Source organism: Suncus etruscus, chromosome 4, assembly GCF_024139225.1.
Source record: "Suncus etruscus isolate mSunEtr1 chromosome 4, mSunEtr1.pri.cur, whole genome shotgun sequence".
NCBI classification, from domain to species: Eukaryota; Metazoa; Chordata; class Mammalia; order Eulipotyphla; family Soricidae; genus Suncus; species Suncus etruscus.
Window position 1 is genome coordinate 49,434,903 of NC_064851.1, and position 23,188 is coordinate 49,458,090.

A 23,188-nucleotide genomic window follows, 5' to 3' on the forward strand; every position below is an offset into this window, starting at 1 on the left:
AATTTAACTGAAATATACAATAACTAAAATTTAAAAATAAAATAAGTCCTGGAGCTGGAGCAATAGCATAGCGATAAGGCGTTTGCCTTGCACACGGTCAACACAGAATGGACCTGGTTTGAATCCTGGCATCCCCCACGCCTGCCCAAAGCAACTTCTGAGTGCAGAGCCAGGAGTAACTCCTGAGCATCACTGGGTGTGACCTAAAAACCAAATAAAACAAAATAGGGAGATAGCAGCAGGGCTAGAGTGCATGCCCAGATTTTATTTCAGGCACCTCATGATCCCTTCAGCATCCTGCTGGGAGTATTCCCAGGGCACTTCTGGGTGTGGCCCCCAAACAACAACAAAACTTGTTCTATAAACTCAATAGTTAGAACATAGCAGACATCACTACTTCCTCTTACATACTTCCTGTGCAAGTCATTAAGGATGGAGGCTTGTCTTTGAATATATGACTCATCTAACTCCTTAGAACACTGTTTTTGCTTACGTTTTTGAAGTGTTTTCTTTCTCAAGTTATGTGGCTTAATCCAAATGTCTCAAGTGTATACTTGCTTATAAGATGGCACAATTGGTCAAGGAAAACAACTTATACATTCATAATTTTCTTTCCACAGACTGCTGAAATTAAAAATAAATTTTTGGACCACACCCCAGAGGTATTCAGGGCTTACTTCTGGGTTTGCATTCAGGGATAACACCTAACAGCCTTAGGGGACCATATAAAAAGCCAGGGAGAGAACTTGGGTATATATCCTAAGCACAAGGCAAACACCTTATCCGCTGTACTATTAATCTCAAAATAACATTTGAATATTTTAAGACACACAACTCTACCCTCAAGCCTGGCTTAAGTGATCTGCTGGATAAATACTAGTAAACTATTTCTTTACTGGCTTATAGGCAAAAAAAAAAAAAAAAAAAAAAAAAGCACAACAAAGCGAGTAAGAGAACATTTTAACATCCTTATTACAACAGAAATGGAAAATTCCAACTCACAGTTTACAAAGAAGGAAAATTCTAAGCCCCTGAATGTGAATTTTGTAGAGGTCTGTTCAGTGTTAGTTGAAATTTTGAAACACAAATCACTCTGTAATCCTCCTTTAATACTAGGCATTATTTTAATTATTGTTTTGATAAACAATTTTAGGTTGGAGAATTAAACTCTAGGTCATGAAATGTTTGGTGACTCCAATCCTAAAGCTTGAAATCCTGAAAATACATATGGCTAAAAATTATGGGGTTAAATTTTTAAATTTTATGGTTAAAAATTATAGGGAGAAACACACAGGCATTTTAGAAAAAACTATTTTCACCTAGAATGTATTAACTAGACAATATATTGGACCATTTTGAAACGTAAAATGTGGATATTCCCAATTCTCCTTTATCCTAAATGTATAAATATTAGGGTCAAGGAGATGGTTCAAGGATTGGAATTTATTCTTTGTGTGTGGGAGTCCATATTTGATCCCTGACATATAACTTCCCTCTTCCTCCAGCATTGTTGTGTGTGGTCCCAAAACAAACAAAAATGTTTGAGAAAGAGAAGAGAGAGAGAGAGAGAGAGAGAGAGAGAGAGAGAGAGAGAGAGAGAGAGAGAGAGAGAATGCACTTGAGAATAAAAGGTGGTGATACAGGCAAGAAAATGACAAGATGGAAGGAAGAAAGAAGTGTGGGGTGATGTAATACATTAAGGACAATGCTTCTGTAATGATTAAATGTTTCAAGTCAACTTGAGTAGGCTATTGTGTCAAACAATTTGATTCAGCATTATTCTAGATGTTGCTGTGAAAGTATTTTATAGGGGCCGGCGAGGTGGCGCTAGAGGTAAGGTGTCTGCCTTGCAAGCGCTAGCCAAGGAAGGACCGTGGTTCGATCCCCCGGCGTCCCATATGGTCCCCCAAGCCAGGGGCAATTTCTGAGCGCTTAGCCAGGAGTAATCCCTGAGCATCAAATGGGTGTGTCCCGAAAAACCAAAAAGAAAAGTATTTTATAGATATATTTAGTATTCAAAAATTTACTAACTTTGAGTAGATTGTCCTACATAACGAAGTGGGCTTCATCCCATCAGTTGAAAAAATTTAAAGAAAAAACTGAGTTTCCTGGAAAAGGAGACATTCTATCTAAATACAATAATATTATAATATTGACACACTGCCTTAGTTTCTAGCTTGTGTGTCCTACAAATTCTGGACTTATTGGCACCCACAATGATGGGATCTAAAATGCAGATTTTGACAGGAGATGTCAAAATTTGTTTTGTCAAAATTTGTTTTGAAGAAACAAATCTCAAGTAGAAATTTTCTGGAACCACAGATTTGGCTAGTATGTAGAAGACCCTTAGCTAACCCTTAGCCCCTCCTTCTGAACACCATCACCTGTCTGCACTGCATCTCCAAACCTGCAACCATCAGGCCCAGAATGCCAGGCTGAAAATGGTCAGGCGTGGCCTTTGGTCTCTTTTCTACTCTGATTAAGGACACATAGTTTCCCAGTGATAAAGAGGCCACTGATAATCCATGGCATGATGTGGCATCAGAGATGCAAAATACTGCAACTGGATACTCAGTTAAATTCTAATGAGACAATGTTCTAGGTTATCGTGTATTACATAGACTATTTTTGTTAAATAAATAGGCTTAGGGTTGGCTGCTTATAAATGTGATGGGCAAAATGGAAAAAAGGTCTGGTCTCAAATTTCCATCTTAAGAGGTATATATATAAAGAGGCATATATAAATGATATGAAAAGTTCTTCCCAAAAGAAGTCCTTGACACTTAGAGTCACATAGCTAAGATTTTTGAAAACTAGATTCAAAGGCTCATCCTAAAATGGTTGATTTACAAAGCAAATTTAATTCCCAGTCTTACTGGATTAGGGTTGTTAAAATGAAGGCATTGGGGCCGGAGAGATAGCATGGAGGTAAGGCATTTGCCTTTCATGCAGGAGGTCATCAGTTCAAATCCCGACGTCCCATACACACACACACACACACACACACACACACACACACACACACACACACACACACACACACACACAAAAATGAAGGCATTGTTTGGGAAGAAATATCTTGAAATTTGGAATAGCACATCTTGATGAAACTTGTGAAGTTGAACACTTAAAATTTTCTAAATATTCTCTGCTAGGAAAACAGCCCTTCACCTTCATGTGAGTATATGCTTTGCTTATGTAGCCTATAATGGTCTCACTGGAGACAGTTTCTTTGCTAGACTCTGCAGATCCTTCTAGGGGCCTCCACACAAACCTTCATTGTTCCTATGTTCATTATAAGATTTAAACTCCAGCAGGCCCTGAAAAGTGAGATGCAAAGTACTCTGGGAGATATACACTCTGAGAATTGAAATGTTAAGCATAGCTACCATGTAAAATGTGCTCACTCCTTAAAAGTGCCTGGGAACTGCTCCAGTGAGCAGGGTAGAAGCAGGGGCAAAGCCAACAGAGAACAAGACAGAAATAAGAGAAAAAGTATGGGACCTGGGATTAGTCTATACTTCATATTCAATATTCAATGTTTATTGCTTTAATTCTGTAACATTATGAGAAGAACAATATTCTTGAATCATGTGCCTAATAATCTTAATCTAACAGGATTAAAATATATTAACAAATAAAAATCTCAGTGTATTGGGACATACATTTTTGTTGTGGGCTTATCTAAAAAGATTATTTCTTGAAGAAAAACAGATAAACTGTCTTAGCACACTTAGCTCAATGGTTTTCTGGGTTTGAGAATTCTGTTTTCTGCCCCATTTTGTCTTGTCTTCCTTTATTCTTAACCAATAGCCCCAACACTTAAGAGTTTTGAGTTATTTTCCAACTATGACTTTGAGTTCATTTTTTGTTTTATTTTTTGTTTTGGGCTACATCTGACTACATCTGTCCATCAAATCCATGTTTTTGTTTGTTTTTTGGTTTTTGGGTCACACCCAGCCACGCTCAGGGGTTACTCCTGGCTCTATGCTCAGATATCGCTCCTGGCAGGCTCAGGGGACCATATGGGATGTCGGGATTCGAACCACCAACCTTCTGCATGAAAGGCAAACGCCTTACCTCCATGCTATTTCTCCGGCCCCTAAAATCTATGTTGGCAAGGAAAATGCCATACCTGCTACACTCTTACACCAATCCCAAACTTCCTTCATTCATTCCTTCATTCCTTCATTCCAGCATTCCTGAGGAGTTCTGTGCTTGTTTTTTCTGTAGATCAAAACTTTTGACAGTGAACTGAGATTTGTAAATGTGAAGATATTGGATCTTAAGTTGCAGGGGCCAAGTGGTAATATTTAATTGTCAAAGAGAACTATCAATACAGTGATTAAAATAGGTCATATTTTTAGTGAGATGATTATGTGATATCATTGATGACATCAATGCTATATGATATCCTATCATTGGTATGATTATAGTGTCCTAGAAGGCAATCTCCTAATTGTTTCACCAATGTAAGTGGGAGAATTCTAGGTCAAATGAAAATACCTAACTTAAATCAAAACAAACAAAATATGGGGCAGGAATAATACAGCATGTAGGGGCACTTGCCTTGTACATGACGATCCTGGTATACCCTATTATCCCCCAAACCTGCCAGTAATGATTCCTGTGAGCAGAACCAGGAGTAACTCCTGAACTGAGTGTGGCCTCTAAACCAAAACCAAACAAACAAAAAAGCCAACAACCCTTCCCTATCAATTCCCAGAGCTAAGACATTTATAGCCCTTAAGTAAAGGATTAAATAGCCCCAAAACATTGCAAAAAAAAAAAAAAAAAGGCAAATACTAAGTTGTCTCATCTGACCCCTTTCAAAACCAAAATAGTCACAATATCTATATAAATTTTCTATATAAATTTTGCAGCAGTCAAATCCATCATTTTGTGATCCTACTCTAAGCAATATTTACATTTATTGAATGCATCTAAAGTTGATAGTATTGAGTTGAATCCAGAAGAGGCATCATAACACACCTGGGCAGCTAATGTCAGCCAGTGTTGAGCTAGTAGATTCAGTGGTAAAGTGTTAGTGTTAGTGTTGGGGTTGAACACATACATTTATGTACTGTATTTTCCAGCGTATAAGACAACTTTTGAAACAAAAAAATTTCAACCAAAAATCGGGGGTCGTCTTATACGCTGGGTATATCCCGAAAAAATGTTTCAATATGCCGCTAAACAAAAATTGTCTGAATATTGCCACAAAACAAATTTTCCAACTTCATCCTGCACCAATCACTGCAAGGCTGCATGGACTGCCTCTAACTCAGCCAATCCAAGTAGGCTTTTTATGCATGCAAATTAGACAATGTTCTGAGCGTATAGCCAGGGGTAACCCCTGAGTGTCACGGGGTGTGGCTCAAACCCCCCCCCAAAAAAAATCACCAAAAAAAAAAACCCCAAACAAATTTTGTTAATCAGAATCATTATATTTACTTTTACTATACTAGGTAACAAATAAGACTTCCTGAGTCATGCCTGAGAACTGACAGAACAAAGCCTTAGCAAGCCACTTGCATCTGGTCTTTACAAACAATTTAAGGATATGTTCCAGTAATTGTTTGAGATTTGCATTCCATAATTGTTTTGAGGCTCACTATCTTGTATCAAAGAAAGACCTCTTCTAGTATTGCTTCTCTAATATTATTGCTTCTCTAATATTATTTTTGTCCTTATCAACTGTCAGGCTACTTCCAGCCTTCTTTCTTAGGCACTATTTACATATCTCTCTGTGTGTGTATATGTGTGTGTGTGTGTGTGTGTGTGTATGTGTGTGTGTGTGTATGTGTGTGTGTGTGTGTGTGTGTAGTTGTTTCTCCATATTTTCCAACTCAATATTTTTCAAAAATGTTAATGTATCAAAATCAGAAAGTTACATCTCTACATAGTGAATTAAAATTTATTTGAAAAGATAAAGCCTGTATTATATAACCTTTAAAAAAATGAAAATTCAAAAGTCTTAGAAATGAGCATGAGTCTTCAACATTATAAAGCTATTTATATCTAATTATAGTGTTAACATTTTACCCTTAGAAAAATGTCACAGAATTCAAATCACAACTTGGATCCTCAATGATTCAAGTATTTTATCTTACACATTAAGGGTTTGGTCAGTTTTAAGATCAACTTCCTTCAGACATGCTGTCCTTAAGTCCTCTATTGTCACCACTCGTTAGCTCACACCGTAGGATAGCTGGCTGCTGTTGCGACTCCACAGTGGTTATTTTCGTCTCTGGCTAGTTTCACGTAGCCTTGCCAGCCCCATTCTTCACCCCAGCTGAAAGAGAGCATGGTTTCCACTTATCCAAAGAAACAAAGATATTGTTTCATTTATAATACTGCAAGAAAAACTACCATGTATTAGACATGATTCAATGTGTAATTACATATATTTGTATTAATTCCCCCCGTGGTCCTAACTTTTTTTGACAGGAAATTGTAGCAGAACTAGAATTTCAATGTAGTGGTCTGTCTGCTACAAGTTAACATATATTTCATCTCAACTTAATAACTTAATTGTGGAAAATGATTCCAATAATCATCAATCATCTTAGAGCATTGGGATTCCTGAGTGCAGAGCCAGGTGCAATCCCTGAACACTTCTGGATGTGGGCCAAAAAACAATCAAAAACAAAAAGAATCAGGGGCTGGCAGGTGGCACTAGAGTTAAGGTGTCTGCCTTGCAAGAGCTAGCCAAGGAAGTACCTTGGGATTCCGCGGTGTCCCATATGGTCCCCCCAAGCCAGGGGCAATTTCTGAGCACTTAGCCAGGAATAACCCCTGAGCATCAAACGGGTGTGGCCCAAAAAACCAAAACCAAAACCAAAACAAACAAACAAACAAACAAAAAGAATCAACAATGATAAATATTTTGGTTGAGTATACCACGTTGGAATAAATAACAATAGAAAAAAAGAAATCAGTTCTGAAATCTACAATTGCAAAGGTCTTTATGTAAAACTCTGGGGCCTGATATATTTTTAGAATGAGAAATTTTTCCCTTTAGGAAAAACCTTTGTACTCTCTTGAATGTCTTTCTCTTCTCTTCCCTCATATCTCTATGTAAATTTCTTTTAATAAAACTATTTACTTCATGAAAACTAAATCAGTACTTCTGTGCTTACTCTAATTAGGAGAGAGAATTCTGGGCTTTAACATGTTTTTATGAGCTGAAAGCCAATATTTATTTTCAAATATAATATTCCATGTTTCATACCTGTTCTTGATAAGCCAGTATTTATTTTTATTTGGATCTTTTCCATCAAAACCATAGCCAACCAACAGAACACCATGATCCAGATCACTGCTGCTGCAGTCTGGCTCATAATAAATACCTGAAGGAAAAAAAAATCAATATAGGAGTGAGAAGAACCAAATGACAAGTGAACAAAACACACTCAAACAAAACAGTTCTGAGAAGCACCTCAAAGCCAGGGATGTGGCACAGTGGTAAAATATATCACTGCATGTACAAGCAGATGGTTCAGTCATAGTTATTATGATTCTAGCTGCTGTGCTCATTCTACCCCATTCATAGGGAGCACTACTAGTATGCTCCCCTCCCACAATCCCTCCACCACAGTAAAGACAACAGAGGTACCTGTCATAAAAGAGAACTGTGATCAACAAATTCAAAACAAGACAAATTAAAATTAAGACTGCTTAAAAACGAGGAAAGCCAGGTCAGGGATATTTCTCAGTGGTGGGGCACTTGGTATGCATATGAAGGAAAATAAAAAGTTAAACTCAACTCATCAGAAATCAATGAAATGTAACTAAATCCAAGGTGATTTTTTTTTTTTTGGTTGGGTCACACCCAGCAGCGCTCAGGGGTTACTCCTGGCTTTACACTCAGAAATCGCTCCTGGCAGGCTTGGGGAACCATATGGGATGCCGGGATTCTAACCACCGTCCTTCTGCATGCAAGGGAAATGCCTTGCCTCCATGCTATCTCTCCGGCCCTCCAAGGTTTTTCTTTTTCTTTTTTTTCTTTTTGGTTTTTCAGGCCACACCCATTTGCTGCTCAGGAGTTATTCCTGACTAAGCGCTCAGAAATTGCCCCTGGCTTGGGGGGACCATATGGGACGCTTGGGATCTAACTGCGGTCCTTCCTTGGCTAGCGCGCTTGCAAGGCAGACACCTTACCTCTAGCGCCACCTCACCAGCCCCAAGATTTTTCTTTTTTTTTTTGTTTTGTTTTTTGGGCCACACCCGGCAATGCTCAGGAGTTACTCCTGGCTGTCTGCTCAGAAATAGCTCCCGGCAGGCACGGGGGACCATATGGGACACCGGGATTCGAACCAACCACCTTTGGTTCTGGATCGGCTGCTTGCAAGGCAAACGCCGCTGTGCTATCTCTCTGGGCCCAAGATTTTTCTTATTAAGAATATTTTTCCTGAGCCTGCCAGGGGCGATTTCTGAGCATAGAGCCAGGAGTAACCCTTAAGCACTACCGGTATAGCCCCAAAACCAAAAAAAAAAAAAAAAAAAAAAAAAAAGAGTATTTTTCCTTTGGTTACAAAAATGACAAAATTTTGTCATGATAGCAAAACGGAAAAAAATGAAGATATTAAAGGAAGTGGAAAGAAGAAAAAGAAGATAAATATTAGATGATTTCAACAATGTATAATATAAGTAAAATTGATAAATAAAAATAAATTAAGAAAAACAGATGATCAGAATTATCAGATTATCAGAAAGAGTGGGTAAGGGCCTGGAGAGATAGCACAGCGGTGCTTGCCTTGCAAGCAGCTGATCCAGAACCTAAGGTGGTTGGTTCGTATCCCGGGGTCCCATATGGTCCCCTGTGCCTGCCAGGAGCTATTTCTGAGCAAACAGCCAGGAGTAACCCCTGAATGCCCCACAGGGTGTGGCCCCAAAACAAACAAACAAACAAACAAACAAAAAATCCAATAAGATCTATCTTAAGTATTCTTTTAGTAGACAAAAATAACTGGCTTAGCATTGAATTCAAGAAAATAGCACTTATATACCAAAAACAATTATTTGAGCCACAGGGTTCTCAACATTGTAGTTACTACAGCAAACCATTCAGGAGAAAAAGGTACAATACTAAAGAACAGTTACATAAATTGGGTTACATTTTAAAATAAAAATAAAAAACATTCTAAATATTTATGAAGAATATATCACCAGGAGAAAACACTTAAAGACAAATGGAAAGACACTTATGCTAACTGAGCATGCAACACTCTTTCATCCTGGAAAGTGAATTACATACCAAGTTCTTCTACTAGTCTGCCCTCATGAGCCCCTAAAATAAATATGACAAACACCTACCTGATTGGTAGAACTGGAAGGATGAATGGCCTGCATCAATGGCAACAGAGACAGGCCCTACAGTTGCCACTGCTGCGAGGAGATGCTTCTCATTCTGGTCGATATCCACGAAGCCAGTGTCATTGGCAGCAGAATATTCAGGCTTATAATTACAAGCACCCGTATCCTTTTAAGAAAGGAAAGAGATTTATATATTTATTACCACACACATGCTGAAGATCATGATTTCCTGAGCAAGACTCACGAGTTATTGACTAAAATATTAGTAACTTCAAATGAAACCCCAAAATCTACCAGTCCATTAAGAAATTTCTCAAAAAAAAAATTTCTCTGGAATCACACAATTTACTGGAATCTAATTGGGACTATAAGATCATATTGAGTGAAGTAAGCCAGAAGTAGAAAGAAAAACACAGGATGTCATTTGTCTGTGGTATGCAAAATAACTGAATAAGAAAATGTAATGTGGTAAAGGGGAAAAGCTTAGATCATTCTTCACCCCATGGTTTAGGGAAGAGAATGATAGGAAAGAAATTAATGAGGGAAGATGAGAAAGAGAAATAATGGGGGAACAGGGGTCCATGATGTGAGAGAGTGGTATACATATAAAGCACAGATTCAACAATAACTTTGTAAATCCACGTTGCTTAAATAAATAAAAAAAACTTAAAAAAATAAACTCCTCCCTACTGATACGGATGGGGCTCTGATGATAGTATAGTAGGTAATGTGCTTGCTTTACATTCAGCCAACCCAGGTTCAATTCTTGGCATACCATCTAGTTCCCAGCCAGCTGTGACCCTTAAAGGCAGAGTCATGAGCTAAGTCCTGAACACAGCTGGATGTTTCTCAAAAAAAAAAGAAAAGAAATTCCTCCCTATCAAGAAATTTGCATTAAGATGCAAAGTGGCATGTGTTCCATATTCTAAAAAATCATAAAATAACAGCTTATTATTTTGACCAAGTAACCAGAGAAGTGGGCAAAAGCTGACTAAGTCAGCTCTGAGTTTACATGTAAAATGTTTATAGTTAAAATGCTAAGTAAGGGGCATGTTATCTCTGAAAATGTTCCAGTTTCAAATGCTAGCTGGAAAAAGAAGATAAGTTCCATTTACCCTTGCAACATATGGATAGGACTCCTCAGTATCCAGACCTTTGTTTTCCTTAACATACTCAAAAGCATTGTCCATGAGCCCACCATTGCAGCCTTGATTGCCCTGAGCACGGGAGCAGTCCACCAGGTTCTGTTCACTCAGTGACACGAGCTTGCTAGTCTTCAGATACATCTGACCTTCCAGGGCTCCAACTGCACTGAAGGCCCAACAAGAACCACACGCGCCCTGAAAATCCAAGAATTGTGTCAGTTTGTAAGGCAAAATACAATGGCATGCATGCAGGAGGCCCAGGTTTGATTCCCCAGCACTACATGGTATATACCATGCAGCGAGTAGGCTCTGAACTGTAGGATATGGTTCCAAACCCAAAATAAATAATAACTAATGACTCTCATTATAAAAATGAGATATCATTTTGGGGGGGGGGGGTTGGGTCATACCCGGCAGCGCTGAGGGGTTACTCCTGGCTCTATGCTCAGAAATCGCTCCTGGCAAGCTCAGGGGACCATATGGGATGCCGGAATTTAAACTACCGTCCTTTTGCGTGCTAGGCAAACGCCTTACCTTCATGCTATCTCTCCGGCCCCAAGATATCATTTATTTTAAAAATAAGCGCAACACTCAGAAGTGCTGAAGTGGTAGGGTGGATAGATAGGTAGATAAGGGAATACTTTCAGCTTGGGGGTGCCAGGGATCAAACTCAGCTCAGCATGTGAAAAAATATGCTCTATCACTTATGTTCAATCCCCGTCACTGCAGGAAGAACATGCACATTTATAAAATAAAATATAAAAGTGTACATCTTTTGTCTACCAAAGCAAGGTTTCAGGTCCTTTTTCTGTTTCCCCCTTCCGAAAGAAAATCTGGATGCTGTCATACCTGGTTCTTCACAGGAGTCACACAGCCTTTCTCTCTCCAATCCACAGACTTGGGGTGTGGATGAAAGAGAGGCGCCCTGAACCTTTTCGTCCCCTTCTTGTGTTTACGCATTTGAAAACCATTCATCACCTGTCTGAATTCTTCACTGGTCTTTAAAGAAAAGAAAGAAAAGTATTTTATAAAGCAAGAAGCTTTCATAAGTACCAAAGGTATGTGGTCATCCATGCCAGACTTACCATGTCCCCATAGGCATTCATTGCCATGGTGAAGCCATGCTTCCCTTGGCTGTACTCTTGATTGTGGAGTTGTATTGCTCTCATATTCTTCTCCCACACTGTTCTCCTCCACCCTTCTTCATGCTAGGAATAAACACACACTATTTCATCTCTAGTTTTCTTTAAAACTGCTTCACACTCATTGCCATGGATTGATAGAAAGGAAGATAATTGGGGATGTTTGTCAATGTAGGGTCTTCTACCAGCCCCACAGGAGGCTGTCACTTCCGATGTGCTTGCAAAGGGCTATCAATTGACAACCCTCTGATAATCAGCACTCAGTCAGACTCTCCCCACAGCTGGGCCATTCTCTGTGGGACCCCCTGACAGCGCCGATGTCACTCACCGTGCCATACAACCTCCTGTGCTTGGACACCCACTGTTGCCATTCTGCATCCAGACTCTGGTTATACTTGGTAGTCGCTGAGGTTATTCCCAAGCAAAGGGCAGTCAGGAGAAGGGGAAGATTCATGTTTCAGCAACCTACAGAGGAAAGAAAAGAAAACCAAAGTCAGTCCTTCACAGAAACTGCCCAGCATTCTCCAGAGAAGGAACGTTTTTCCCCCCTCCCCAGTGTTCACAATCTTCACAGCAGGCTGTGTGTGGTAGAAGATGCACTGTGGATGAAGAAAAACCAGGCCACTACCAGAGACTGTGCTGGAGCCAGTTAGCAACTGAAAAATAGGCTGACAGTGGACTCAGGCACGAAACGCTCTCTTGCAAAAGCGCCATGATTAGGGCAGTCCTGGGTATGAGGGTTAGACCATCGAAGCCTAAACTAAGACGTGCAGATTTCAGGTTATTATCTGCGCACCCCAAAAACCTTCCTTCCCAGGACGGATCCCAGGACGCAGTGGTCGTGCCTTCTGGGGGTGTCCACCCGCACCTCCTCCCTGCGGGCCAAAAGCCTGAGGGACGGGACCGCCCAGCTCGGTCCAGACTAAAGGGTCGGACCATGGGCCAGACCAAAGGGGGTCTGCATCATGTGCTTGGCAGGCTGGGCTGTCAGTCTCCCGGGTCCCCATCTTCCAGCTGCAGCACCGTCCTCTCTGCCTCGTTGGGTCGAGCCGGCCGGGTAGGCGACCGAACCGGCCTCCGAGGTCGCGCTGAGCCCCGGGAGATCCAGCGCGGCCTTGGAATTCCAGGGATCTCGAGGCGTCCTCGTCCGCCCTCGCCTGGGGACCACCCTCCCCTTTCACCAAGGCATTCCCGCCTGCGCAGTAAGGACCACCCTGGCCGATCCCGAGCCCGACCCTGATCCCGAGCCCAGACTCACGTCACCCGCGGCGCAAGGAAGCGGCGCAAGAAAGCAACACTGTGGCTCGCAGGTCTCGATAACAACACCGACTCCACGACTCGCCCTTAAGGTCGCGGCGGGTCTTCCGTCGGGCTCCGCCCCCACCGCCTGCCCGCGCTTCGATTGGCTGCGGCGGGGAGTGGGCGTGCCCCCTGCACTCCGGCTCCGCCCTACCGCCTGCTCGCGCTTCGATTGGCTGATGCGGGGAGTGGGCGTGTCCCCTCAAATCGGCTCCCCCCCACCTGCCTGCGCTTCGATTGGCTGAGATGAGGAGTAGGCTTGTCCCCCTGCGCTCCGGCTCCGCCCCACTGCCTGCCCGCGCTTCGATTGGCTGCGGCGGAGAGTGGGCGTGGCACGGCCCCGGCCCCGCCCTTGCTCTGTCCTGCCCGGGCCCTGCTGCCCGGGCAGATGTACTGGAGAGGGAGAAGGGGGTCAGAAAAACAGGCCTTGCCCTCTCCATGTGGATTTCGCAAGGCGAGTCTCACTGTGCCACAATTCTAGTTTGCTGCTCAAAACGTCTGCAGGTCGCTGAGCAATTGGGCCTTGGCTGGCGGCTCTTCTTGTACACAAGAGCAAATTACGGGAAAACTTCAGCTGACTTTTATCTCCTGGCTTCAGAGGGACCGGATGGGTAGCGGCCTAGTTGGAAAGAAAACCGGTGCGTGGGCAGTTTCCACGAATCAGGGGCATTTTCTCTGCTGTTCCTGGGCTCAGGATTGGAACCTTTTCTGATAACTGGTAGAAATAAATAAGATTGGGGGCAGAGAGATAGCATGGAGGTAAGGCGTTTGCCTTTCATGCAGGAGGTCATCGGTTCGAATCCCGGTGCCCCCCATATGGTCCCCCGTGCCTGCCAGGAGCAATTTCTGAGCCTGGAGCCAGGAATAACCCCTGAGCACTGCCGGGTGTGACCCAAAAACCACAAAAAAAAAAAAAAAAAAGAAAGAAAGAAAGAAAGAAAAAGAGAGAGAGAGAAAGAAAGAAAGAAAGAAAGAAAGAAAGAAAGAAAGAAAGAAAGAAAGAAAGAAAGAAAGAAAGAAAGAGAAAGAAATAAGATGACACAGATCGACTTAGAATACTCTCAGTGCGTGCCAATTGCAAAAATCACATTGATAATTTGGAAAGTATAACCAAGAAAGAAAGAGAGAGAGAGTGAGAGTGAGAGAGAGAGAGAGAGAGAGAGAGAGAGAGAGAGAGAGAGAGAGAGAGAGAGAGAGAGAATGATACAGATCGACTTAGAATACCCTCAGTGCGTGCCAGTTGCAAAAATTACATTGATAATTTGGAAAGTATAACCAGGAAAATGCCTGTTTTTAAATAATTTTTCAATAGACTATTTTGCCTCTCGAACGCCTCAAGCTCTTGCTTAACGAATGCCTTGGTTACAAAAGTTTGTCACAGGGCTGAGATTCTTTTTTCTTTTAAAAATCATTAATAGTGTTCAGCAAAAGCAGCATTCACGTGCAGAAATAAACGACTAGCTGAATACCCTCAGTACGTGCCAATTTGCAAAATTTCAACCGATTGATTTGGAAAGAAGTATAATCAGACAAATGCCTATTTTAAAGTAATGTGATTAAAAATTACCCTTTACAATGGAAGACTTGGCCTTTCGAACGCAAGAGGCCGGAAGGAAGCTCTTGCTTGCGAAAGTCTTGGTTACAAACGTTTATTGTCACATGGCTGAGATTGTTTTTTCCTTTAAAATCATTAATAGTGGGGCCAGAGCAGAGGCACAAGCATTCGGGTGTTTGCCTTGCATGTGCTAACCTAGGACAGACCGCAGTTCGATCCCCCCGCATCCCATAAGGTCCCCCAAGGCAGGAGCCATTTCTGAGTGCATAGCCAGGAGTAACCTCTGAGTTTCACTAGCTGTGGCCCCAAAACAAAACAAAACAAAACAAAAAATCACTAATAGTGTTCAACAAAAGCATCATTCACATGTAAGAATAAGTTAATGACTATGAAGATAATTCAAAGATGGTGTGAGGCTAAGCCTAAAAATAAAAATGGGAGGAAGCTTCCTGTAAGTTTATACTGGAAGTTTGTAATGAGTGAGTTTGTTTGCTAGGAACAAGATATGACTCTTATTCGTGATTGGTTTGTGGCTACAATTTGGTTTTTCTGGTTTGCTTTTGGGGTTGGAATTGGAGGCAAAAGAAGAAAGTTGTAGCCATTCAGCCAGTTTCTAATTCTATGGGCTGGTTGCTACAGAAGTTTATTTCCTGTCTTTTTTTTTTTCTTTGTGGGTCAGAGTTGCATTGTCATATATGTGTGACCATTAATCAATTTGTTTACTCTATGATCACAAGAAACCCAAGTTATTCTAACACGTGGGTTTTATAACTGCCCTTGGGATACAAGTTCAAATGTTGCAGGCAGAGTGGAAAAACCTGCTACTGCATTAATGTCTGCCTTGAGCAATAGTCTAACAGGAGGCTGTGACAGGTGTTACTCCAAAGAATAGGCTTTGTTTCATGGAATCTGACACAACCATAATGGAGAAAAATAGATTAATTTATAGCAAATATGTTCTAACCTAAAAATAAATCAAGCAAGGAGAGAAAAATAAATAATTACTTCTATTCAAGATTTTTTTTTTGAACACACCCGGCAGCATTCAGAGGTTACTCCTAGCTCTACACTCAGAAATCGCTCCTGGCAGGCTCGGGGGACCATATGGGATGTCAGGATTCGAAACACCATCCTTCCACATGAAAGACAAACGCCTTATCTCCATGCTATCTCTCCAGCCCCTCTATTCAAGATTTTAACTTATAATTGATTAAATAATATATTATGTAAATGTATTATTAATAGTCATTATGGCCCTTCTGTTTCCAATTCTTTGCAAAAGAATTTTGATGATTGTTCATTATTAAATTGGTCACATTTTTGTAAATTATCAATAGCTCTAACCTTAGATAAATAAAATGGAGTTGGCAAAACTTTCCTATTTCTGTTTAAAATGCAGTGTCTGTGAAAATACTTCTGTGTAGATCTCCTTGGCTTTCTAGGAGTACTAATGGTCCCCAATGTACAATAGTTTGATTTATGATCTTTTAATTTATGATAGCACAAAAACATCAATGTTACACACTGAATAGAAATTTTATACTTTTAATTTTATCTTCTTTCTGTCTAGATCTATGTGGTGTGAAACTCTTTGATGTAGGCCAGTGATAGCTAGCTATAGCTCATAGTCACAAGATAAGATTGTGATGCTTGATAGGTTAAGTATATTAGGTGCGGTATCATATGAGATAATGGAGATAAAATATTTAGAAGAGGAGGAAAATCTGAATAATTCTTTATCCTCTTTTAAATCAGAGAGGAATGAATAAATCTTGTATGATGTTTTTTAAGGTTCAGAGGCCAATTACTTCCTCATCCATTTGTTTCAATTAAACGAACTAATTTACAAGCCATTCATGAAATAATGTACTTCTTTGACCTACCATAACCTTACTTTTCATCAGGGGTCAAGCAGTCTGTCATTTTGACCAAAGAATAGATCAGAGCTGGAGCATAGAAAGGGAAAAAAACAGGCTTTTGACTTGTATAGTGTTGCCCTGAATTTGATTCTGATGCCCCATCTGATCCCCTGAGCTTTTGCAGGAGTGATCCCTGAGAATCAGGAGTAAATCCTGAGCACTGTCAGGGATAAACCAAAAAGTAAAAAAAGCACAATAATTGAGTTCAGACTTTGTGTTTGTCTTCTTTTTAACATTAATTAGACACATTGTTCATATCATTTTTTGAAGTTAGCTGTTCCATTTTAATATTAGGCATAGATACCAGTTTACTTTTACTGCCCACAAGTGAAGATCATTACCAATACATTTAAAAGAATTTGTCAAAAAACATCATGGCGCATTAGATAACAAATGAGTTGATTTTGTGGACTGTTTTCCCACTTTTAATTAAATTAAAATTCTAACCTTCTGGGCCCAGAGAGATAGCACAAGGTGTTTGCCTTGCAAGCAGCTGATTCAGGACCAAAGGTGGTTGGTTCGAATCCCTGTGTCCCATATGGTCCCCCGTGCCTGCCAAGAGCTATTTCTGAGCAGACATTCAGGAGTAACCCCTGAGCACCGCCAGGTATGGCCCAAAAACCAAAAAAAAAAAAAATAAAAAAATAAAAAAAATGTAACCTTCTATTTCATCTTTGGATGCTAGAGAATCTCTTCCTCAAATTGGATCAAAAGTTGTTGATGAGTTTCTTATGGTTACTGTAAAATAATCCTTATAAATGTGGCTTGTGACAATAGGAATTTATTCTCTTGAAATAATGGAGATGCCCTAGATCAACTTGGGCTGTATTTGTGTAGGCAAGTATAGTCCTTGCACAGGCTCCTGTTTCTTGAGGCTTCTGGGGGCACCCTTGCCTTGTTTTGTGTCCTTCTGTATTCATATTATTTTTTTCCTGTCTGTGTCAAAGCTTCTTCTTCCACTCTTCCAGAAGGACACTTGTGTTTGGGTTTAAGGCCCACCTACATAATTTAAGGTAATCTCTTCATCTTAAAATTTTTAATTTAAATACATTTGCAAAATACTTTGTTCTATAAGCCAATATTTCCAGGTTAGTAATTACATCCAGATATCTTTCAAAGCCTTTATTTTGCCTATGACATATGACACAAATAAAATCAGTTTCTTGGTGGGATTGATCAAAGCTTTGTGCTTAATTTAATATTAGCTTGGCAATGATTACTTGATACATCCTAAACACTGAAATTCCCAGTGTGACTTCTTTGCTCACATACATGATTATAGACAGCTTCCCTGCATTGACTTTCTTGTTAGTGTAACATTTGACCAGGTTTTTTCTTTTTCTCCTCAAGTTTTGAGACTCCCCTCCATCCCAAGCCACAGTTTTTTTTTTTTTTTTTTTTTTTTTTTTTTTTATCCATAGGGTGAATTTTGGGCTGTTCTGGCTGTTCTCAGAGTACATCTCGCTCTGAGCTCAGGGATCACTCCTGGTGAGGCTCATATATAGGGGCAGGGATGGAACCTGATCCAGATGTGTGCAAGGCAAGTGCCCTTGCACATTACAGCCCCTACTTAAATATTTAATTTTAGGCACAGTGGTTCACAAAACTAATACTAGTACTGTCTCATACATACAACATTCCAGCACCTTCTGTCAGCTTTTCTCCAGTATTGTTCCAGTGTGTTCCCCTCCCCACCCTTCTCCCTCTCACCTAGGCTCCCCCATTTACTTTCTGGTAAGCTTCTTACTGAAAACTAGTTTTCGGTCTCTTTTCTCTTTGCGCATTTGTTATTCCTTTATTGTGTTTCCTTAAATCTCACATTTGAGAGCTTGCTTTTTTCATAGCCTCCCTATTCCATATTCTTTGTTTATAAAATTATTCCTATTCTATCCCCACTGTGTGGGACTTTTCCAGTCTGACTTTGAGCCTCATCCTATTGCAATTTTCCCCATTAATAAAATAGTGTTTTAACTAATGGAGGGTTCTTAGATGTTCTCCTCTTTAATATTTCATTCCACAATGCTAGCGATCAGAAGAGGAAAGTTCTTTATAATGGTAGTGAGACAGCTGGCAAAAATACAGGCCAGAGTGTTAGTGGGTAAGTGCATGCATCTGAGCCAAGTTCAATCCCTTTCATCCCAAATAGTCCCTTGAGCATTGCCAGAAGTTTTTCCAGAGTTCACAGCTGAGAGTAATCCCTGAGCACTGCTGGGTGTGACCACAAAACAAACAAGCAAGCAAACAAAATACACGCTAGGAAATTTGTTCCACAGCAAGGGAATCATCTCAGAGTACTCAAAACTGGAAATTAAAGCACTATTGAAAAGGACTCATTGGGGCTGGAGAGATAGCACAGCGGTAGGGTGTTTGCCTTGCATGTAGCCAATCCTGGACAGATGGTGGTTTGAGTCCCAGCATCCCATATAATCCCCTGTGCCTGCCAGGAGCAATTTCTGAGCACAGAACTAGGAGTAACCCCTGGGCAGTGCTGTGTGCGACCCCCAAAGCAAAACAAAACAAAAAAGAAAAGGACTCATGATGATAATGATAATGATCATACTGAATGCTGATCATTCAACTACTCTTGACAGTAGTCATCAGAATCCCATGCGTAAAATAAAAATGTAACTATCCATGAGTTGGAGAGACTGCCCCAGGCACCGTGTTTCTAGCATCTTCTTAGGCGGACAGGTCTGATGAAGCAAGGTAGCCTCAGAGAAATAATACACCAAGCAGTTAGGATGAGATTCATCAGAGACAGCCTGCTTTTTGCCTCATGGCCTTTCTCTGCCATGTGCTCTTTTTCTCTCTCTAGCCCCCAAAGCTGGACTCCTTTCTTTCTTTTCTTTTTTTTTTTTAAATATGGAACGCTTCACGAATTTGCGTGTCATCCTTGTGCAGGGGCCATGCTAATCTTCTCTGTATCGTTCCAATTTTAGTATATGTGCTGCCCAAGCGAGCACTGGACTCCTTTCTTTATTCAAACCAACTCTCAATTCCAGGTGGGGGGAGGTCAAGTCATATACAAAAGCGACTATCAAGTGAATGTTTACATCTTAAAGGAAGAGGACAAAGGAAGTTGGGGGAAGGGGTCACCTTACATTTTTCCATCACCTACCCCCACGCAGTCCTATGAAAACAAATTATTGATCACCATTACTCAAGTTTCTGAGTCAGTGGATCTCAGATGAGATTCATAAATTTTCTTTCCTGAAAAGTTCCCATAAGATCCAGTGCTGGTGGTGGGAATGTTGCACTGATGAAGGGAAGTGTTTTTGTTTGTTTTTGTTTTTTATAATTAAAATCCAACTACACACATGTTTGTAATTAAGGTGCTTAAATAAAGATTATGTATATTAAAAAAAGAGATGCCAGTGCTACTATTGAGGGGGCCACGCATTTTTTCCATTAAGAGCCTCAAACATGGGGCCGGGTAGGTGGCGCTGGAGGTAAGGTGTCTGCCTTGCAAGCGCTAACCAAGGAACGGACCGCGGTTCGATCCCCCGGCGTCCCATATGGTCCCCCCAAGCCAGGGGCTATTTCTGAGCACATAGCCAGGAGTAACCCCTGAGCGTCAAACGGGTGTGGCCCAAAAAACCAAAAAAAAAAAAAAAAAAAAAAAAAAAAAGAGCCTCAAACATGGGCCCGGAGAGATAGCACAGCGGCGTTTGCCTTGCAAGCAGCCGATCCAGGACCAAAGGTGGTTGGTTTGAATCCCGGTGTCCCATATGGTCCCCCGTGCCTGCCAGGAGCTATTTCTGAGCAGACAGCCAGGATAACCCCTGAGCACTGTCGGGTGTGGCCCAAAAACCAAAAAAAAAAAAAAAAAAAAAAAAAAAAAGCCTCAAACATGCTTTTAGCAAAGAAATATAGATTTAATATGTTTATGGTAAACTTTATCAGTACTAAACAAAAATGTATCAACAGTAATTCTATAAGTAAGAAGAAATTTCAGTTTTATTAATTTTGCTGACATTTTCCCAACCATATCTGATCGTCAAAATCTTTCTGAAATATGGCAAGAATAGTATGGTTTTACACACTAGGACAATAGTTGTAAGAAATACAGCTGATATAAAAGATGGAGGTGTACACCATATAAATTGTGTTACTTCTACCGATTTATCCCAGGCAAAACACACTGCATGTATTGTGTCAAGGAGAAGGGTATAAAGTCCTAGGTTGCGTTGAATGCAGTAAAGTTTTCTCCATGTCAAAGAGTTGTTCACAGATGGTACAGAGAGAGTTGCTTATAGATGTGATAGCTCACACCTAAAAGAGCCAGTCATGCAAGTGCAATAATCCTCACAGATATATATCTTTCCATTCTCCAAATATTATCTTTAATTTCAGGCATTTTCCTTATTTTGCTGAACCTGCTTATATGCCCAGTTTAGTAGCATGTTTCTGTAAGATAGCCTCATTGGTTAGGTCAAACTATAAATTGCATCTTGTATAGCAAAAAAGAAGCTGAGAAGTTCAAAGTGCTTTCTTGTTAACATCAACTTATCCAACCAATTTGGAAATTTCTATTTGCTTCCATTACAAAGTTGGACAACAGCTGTTATTACACCTGGCAAATTAGCCAGTGCCTAGAGGGTGATGGCAACCATTGGCAAAACTTAGTTGATGATCAAGATTGGAATTCTATAAGAATATTGTATTAGGGCCCAGTATCCAAAAGACCACACAAAGCAATGAGCTTTGTCCTAAAAGATTTTGTTATGCACAAATCACAAATATAACAAGCATTGAGTCTTGAAGCTGACTGGTCAGGACTGTCCCCTTTAGGAGGAGAGTGATCCTGGGCTCAAGTAAGGACTTCCTTTTATACTCTAAAACTGCAATTCTATCATTTTCTTATGTCCTTTAAAAAGATTGATTGGGGGTCTGGAGTGATAGCCAGTGGTAGGGTGTTTGCCTTGCTATGACCAGCATAGGACAGACCCCGGTTTGATTCCTGGCATCCCACATGGTCTCCTGAGCCTGCCATGAGTGATTTTTGAGCACAGAGTCAGGAGTAACCACTGAGTGCCACCCTGTGTGACCCAAAAACTAAAAAAAAATAAATTTTTTTTGATTGATTAGATCCACCTGGAGGGCATATTGTTCATATTTTCTTGGGAACAGTCAGGCTACCAATTTCTTCTGCTTATCTGATAGACTGATACTTTGTTCAAGACATAGTTGGGAAGGTTTGGAGTTGGTTGGGAGGTAAATGCTAGGCCAGTTCATCATGTCTGTTTGCACAAAGCCTCCCTCATTCCAGAGAGAGGAGGATTTCAGGAAATGGTTGGGGGTGGGAGTGACAGAGAGGTCAGCCAGTGTGTATAAAATGGCTGATGTTTTAAGATGGAGGAACTTAGGCTAAGTCTTAATTCAGGGTGGCCTTACGTATCCCCCTTTATCTTTAGTTCCAAGTCAAACCTTTGATTTATCTTAAGAGGATAGTACTGGGAGTACTGGACTCTACAATCCTCTTCATACTAGTTTCCCCCACACTGGGACATTCATAAAAGCCATAGCTGGTAACTCTCTTCTCAATAGGGCTCATAACCAAAAGTGGGGGCCAGATGAATTCCTTGCCCCTTCCCCACCAGTGCCAGGAGTGTCCATAGTCCCACCCATTTTCGTCCAGGAACTTCAGTCTTAGCTTTAGACTATCCTTTCAAGTGGATTGGGTAGTCCATTTCTGGTCCTTGGAGTTTTCTTCCTATGGTACCTTCTTCAGGTGAGACATATGTATCCAAGTCCAGATTTGTCCATCTTTACTGCAGTAGGAGTGGTGAAGATGACCATGTTCGGCCTTTTCTACCAGGTACAACCTGGTGTCTTCAGACTCACATGTGGTCTCTGAAGTTGTTGAGACAGACTGGCTTGTTTTCCTGCAGGGCTCCATGCACATATAGACTTTTGACAGGATCACCCGTAATGCCTGCAAGGACTGAAGAACAGTTTGATCAGAGATTTCTTTTAAAATATCTTCCTGCACCCATAGACAGAGAGGTGGGGATCTCCCATATAATATCTCAGAGGGAATGAACCCCTTTAAATATGGGGAACAACATGTCCTTAAAAAAGGCAAAGGGAAAGAGATATACCCACCCACCACCAGTCCCCATGGTCAATTTGGTTCCACTTGCCCCTGGGTTCAACAGGCACAGTGTAATTTTCATTTGGTGCTAATGGCCTTAACTAATGGCCTTACCAGTAGAATTCTTATGGCCACTTTATCCCTTACTCATCCTGGCAGCTTTTCTGCCGACCTTCCTGTTTCAAATTTTCCCTAGAGATTTTACCACCTTAGAAGTCATTAAGGGGAGTATGGTGAAGATCCATCTTCAGTAACTTCTTTGGCTGGCAAAAGGACTGTAGAATGCACTTGTTAAAGGGGTGACTTTAATGCTACTTTATTTTTTAATGAGTTAGGCAATTGGCTGGTTTAGGTTTGAAGTTATCAACATCTGAAAAGGATCAGTTCAATTAGAGGAAAACCATTTAATACAATCAGGCCCTGGAGCAGTAAATGGTCCTCCCTACCCTTGAAAGGATAGAACAGATTAGATATTATCTCTGGGATGGTAACACAGAAGTTAAAGCAGCAGAAATCCAAGTCCATCATAGCACAATATTTGTTTCCTGAGTATTGCACGCTGCCAATCCTCCAGAAAAGCTCCTTAACGTCAGATAGGTAGTTCTAGAAGAGAAGCCTAGAAGTCCCACTAGGTTCAGCAATAGCACATAATTACTTCCCCTCCTGTACCTTTCAGCCTAAGTTCTCCCTGGTAAAGCTTTGGCTTCCATTATCCT

General features: G+C 40.8%; 1 protein-coding gene, 1 non-coding gene and 1 pseudogene across 2 annotated transcripts; all 3 read right to left on the minus strand.

Moving 5' to 3' along the window:
* Positions 1–5,904: 5,904 nt before the first annotated feature.
* On the minus strand, positions 5,905–12,965 carry LOC126006740 (procathepsin L-like). The gene is made up of 8 exons (XM_049772264.1): positions 12,864–12,965; positions 11,934–12,070; positions 11,549–11,671; positions 11,313–11,462; positions 10,434–10,658; positions 9,319–9,484; positions 7,235–7,352; positions 5,905–6,295 (listed from the first exon to the last, which is right to left on the minus strand). Exons 2-8 carry the CDS (start codon positions 12,057–12,059, stop codon positions 6,196–6,198), a joined length of 1,008 nt encoding a protein of 335 aa, XP_049628221.1. The 5' UTR covers positions 12,060–12,070; positions 12,864–12,965; the 3' UTR covers positions 5,905–6,195.
* Positions 12,966–19,234: 6,269 nt separating this feature from the next.
* On the minus strand, positions 19,235–19,341 carry LOC126008318 (U6 spliceosomal RNA). Its single transcript, XR_007495654.1, has one exon. It is a non-coding gene; the product is annotated as a U6 spliceosomal RNA (small nuclear RNA).
* A 969-nt stretch (positions 19,342–20,310) lies between these two features.
* Positions 20,311–22,283, minus strand: LOC126007060 (metalloreductase STEAP1-like; annotated as a pseudogene).
* Between the last annotated feature and the right edge of the window lie 905 nt (positions 22,284–23,188).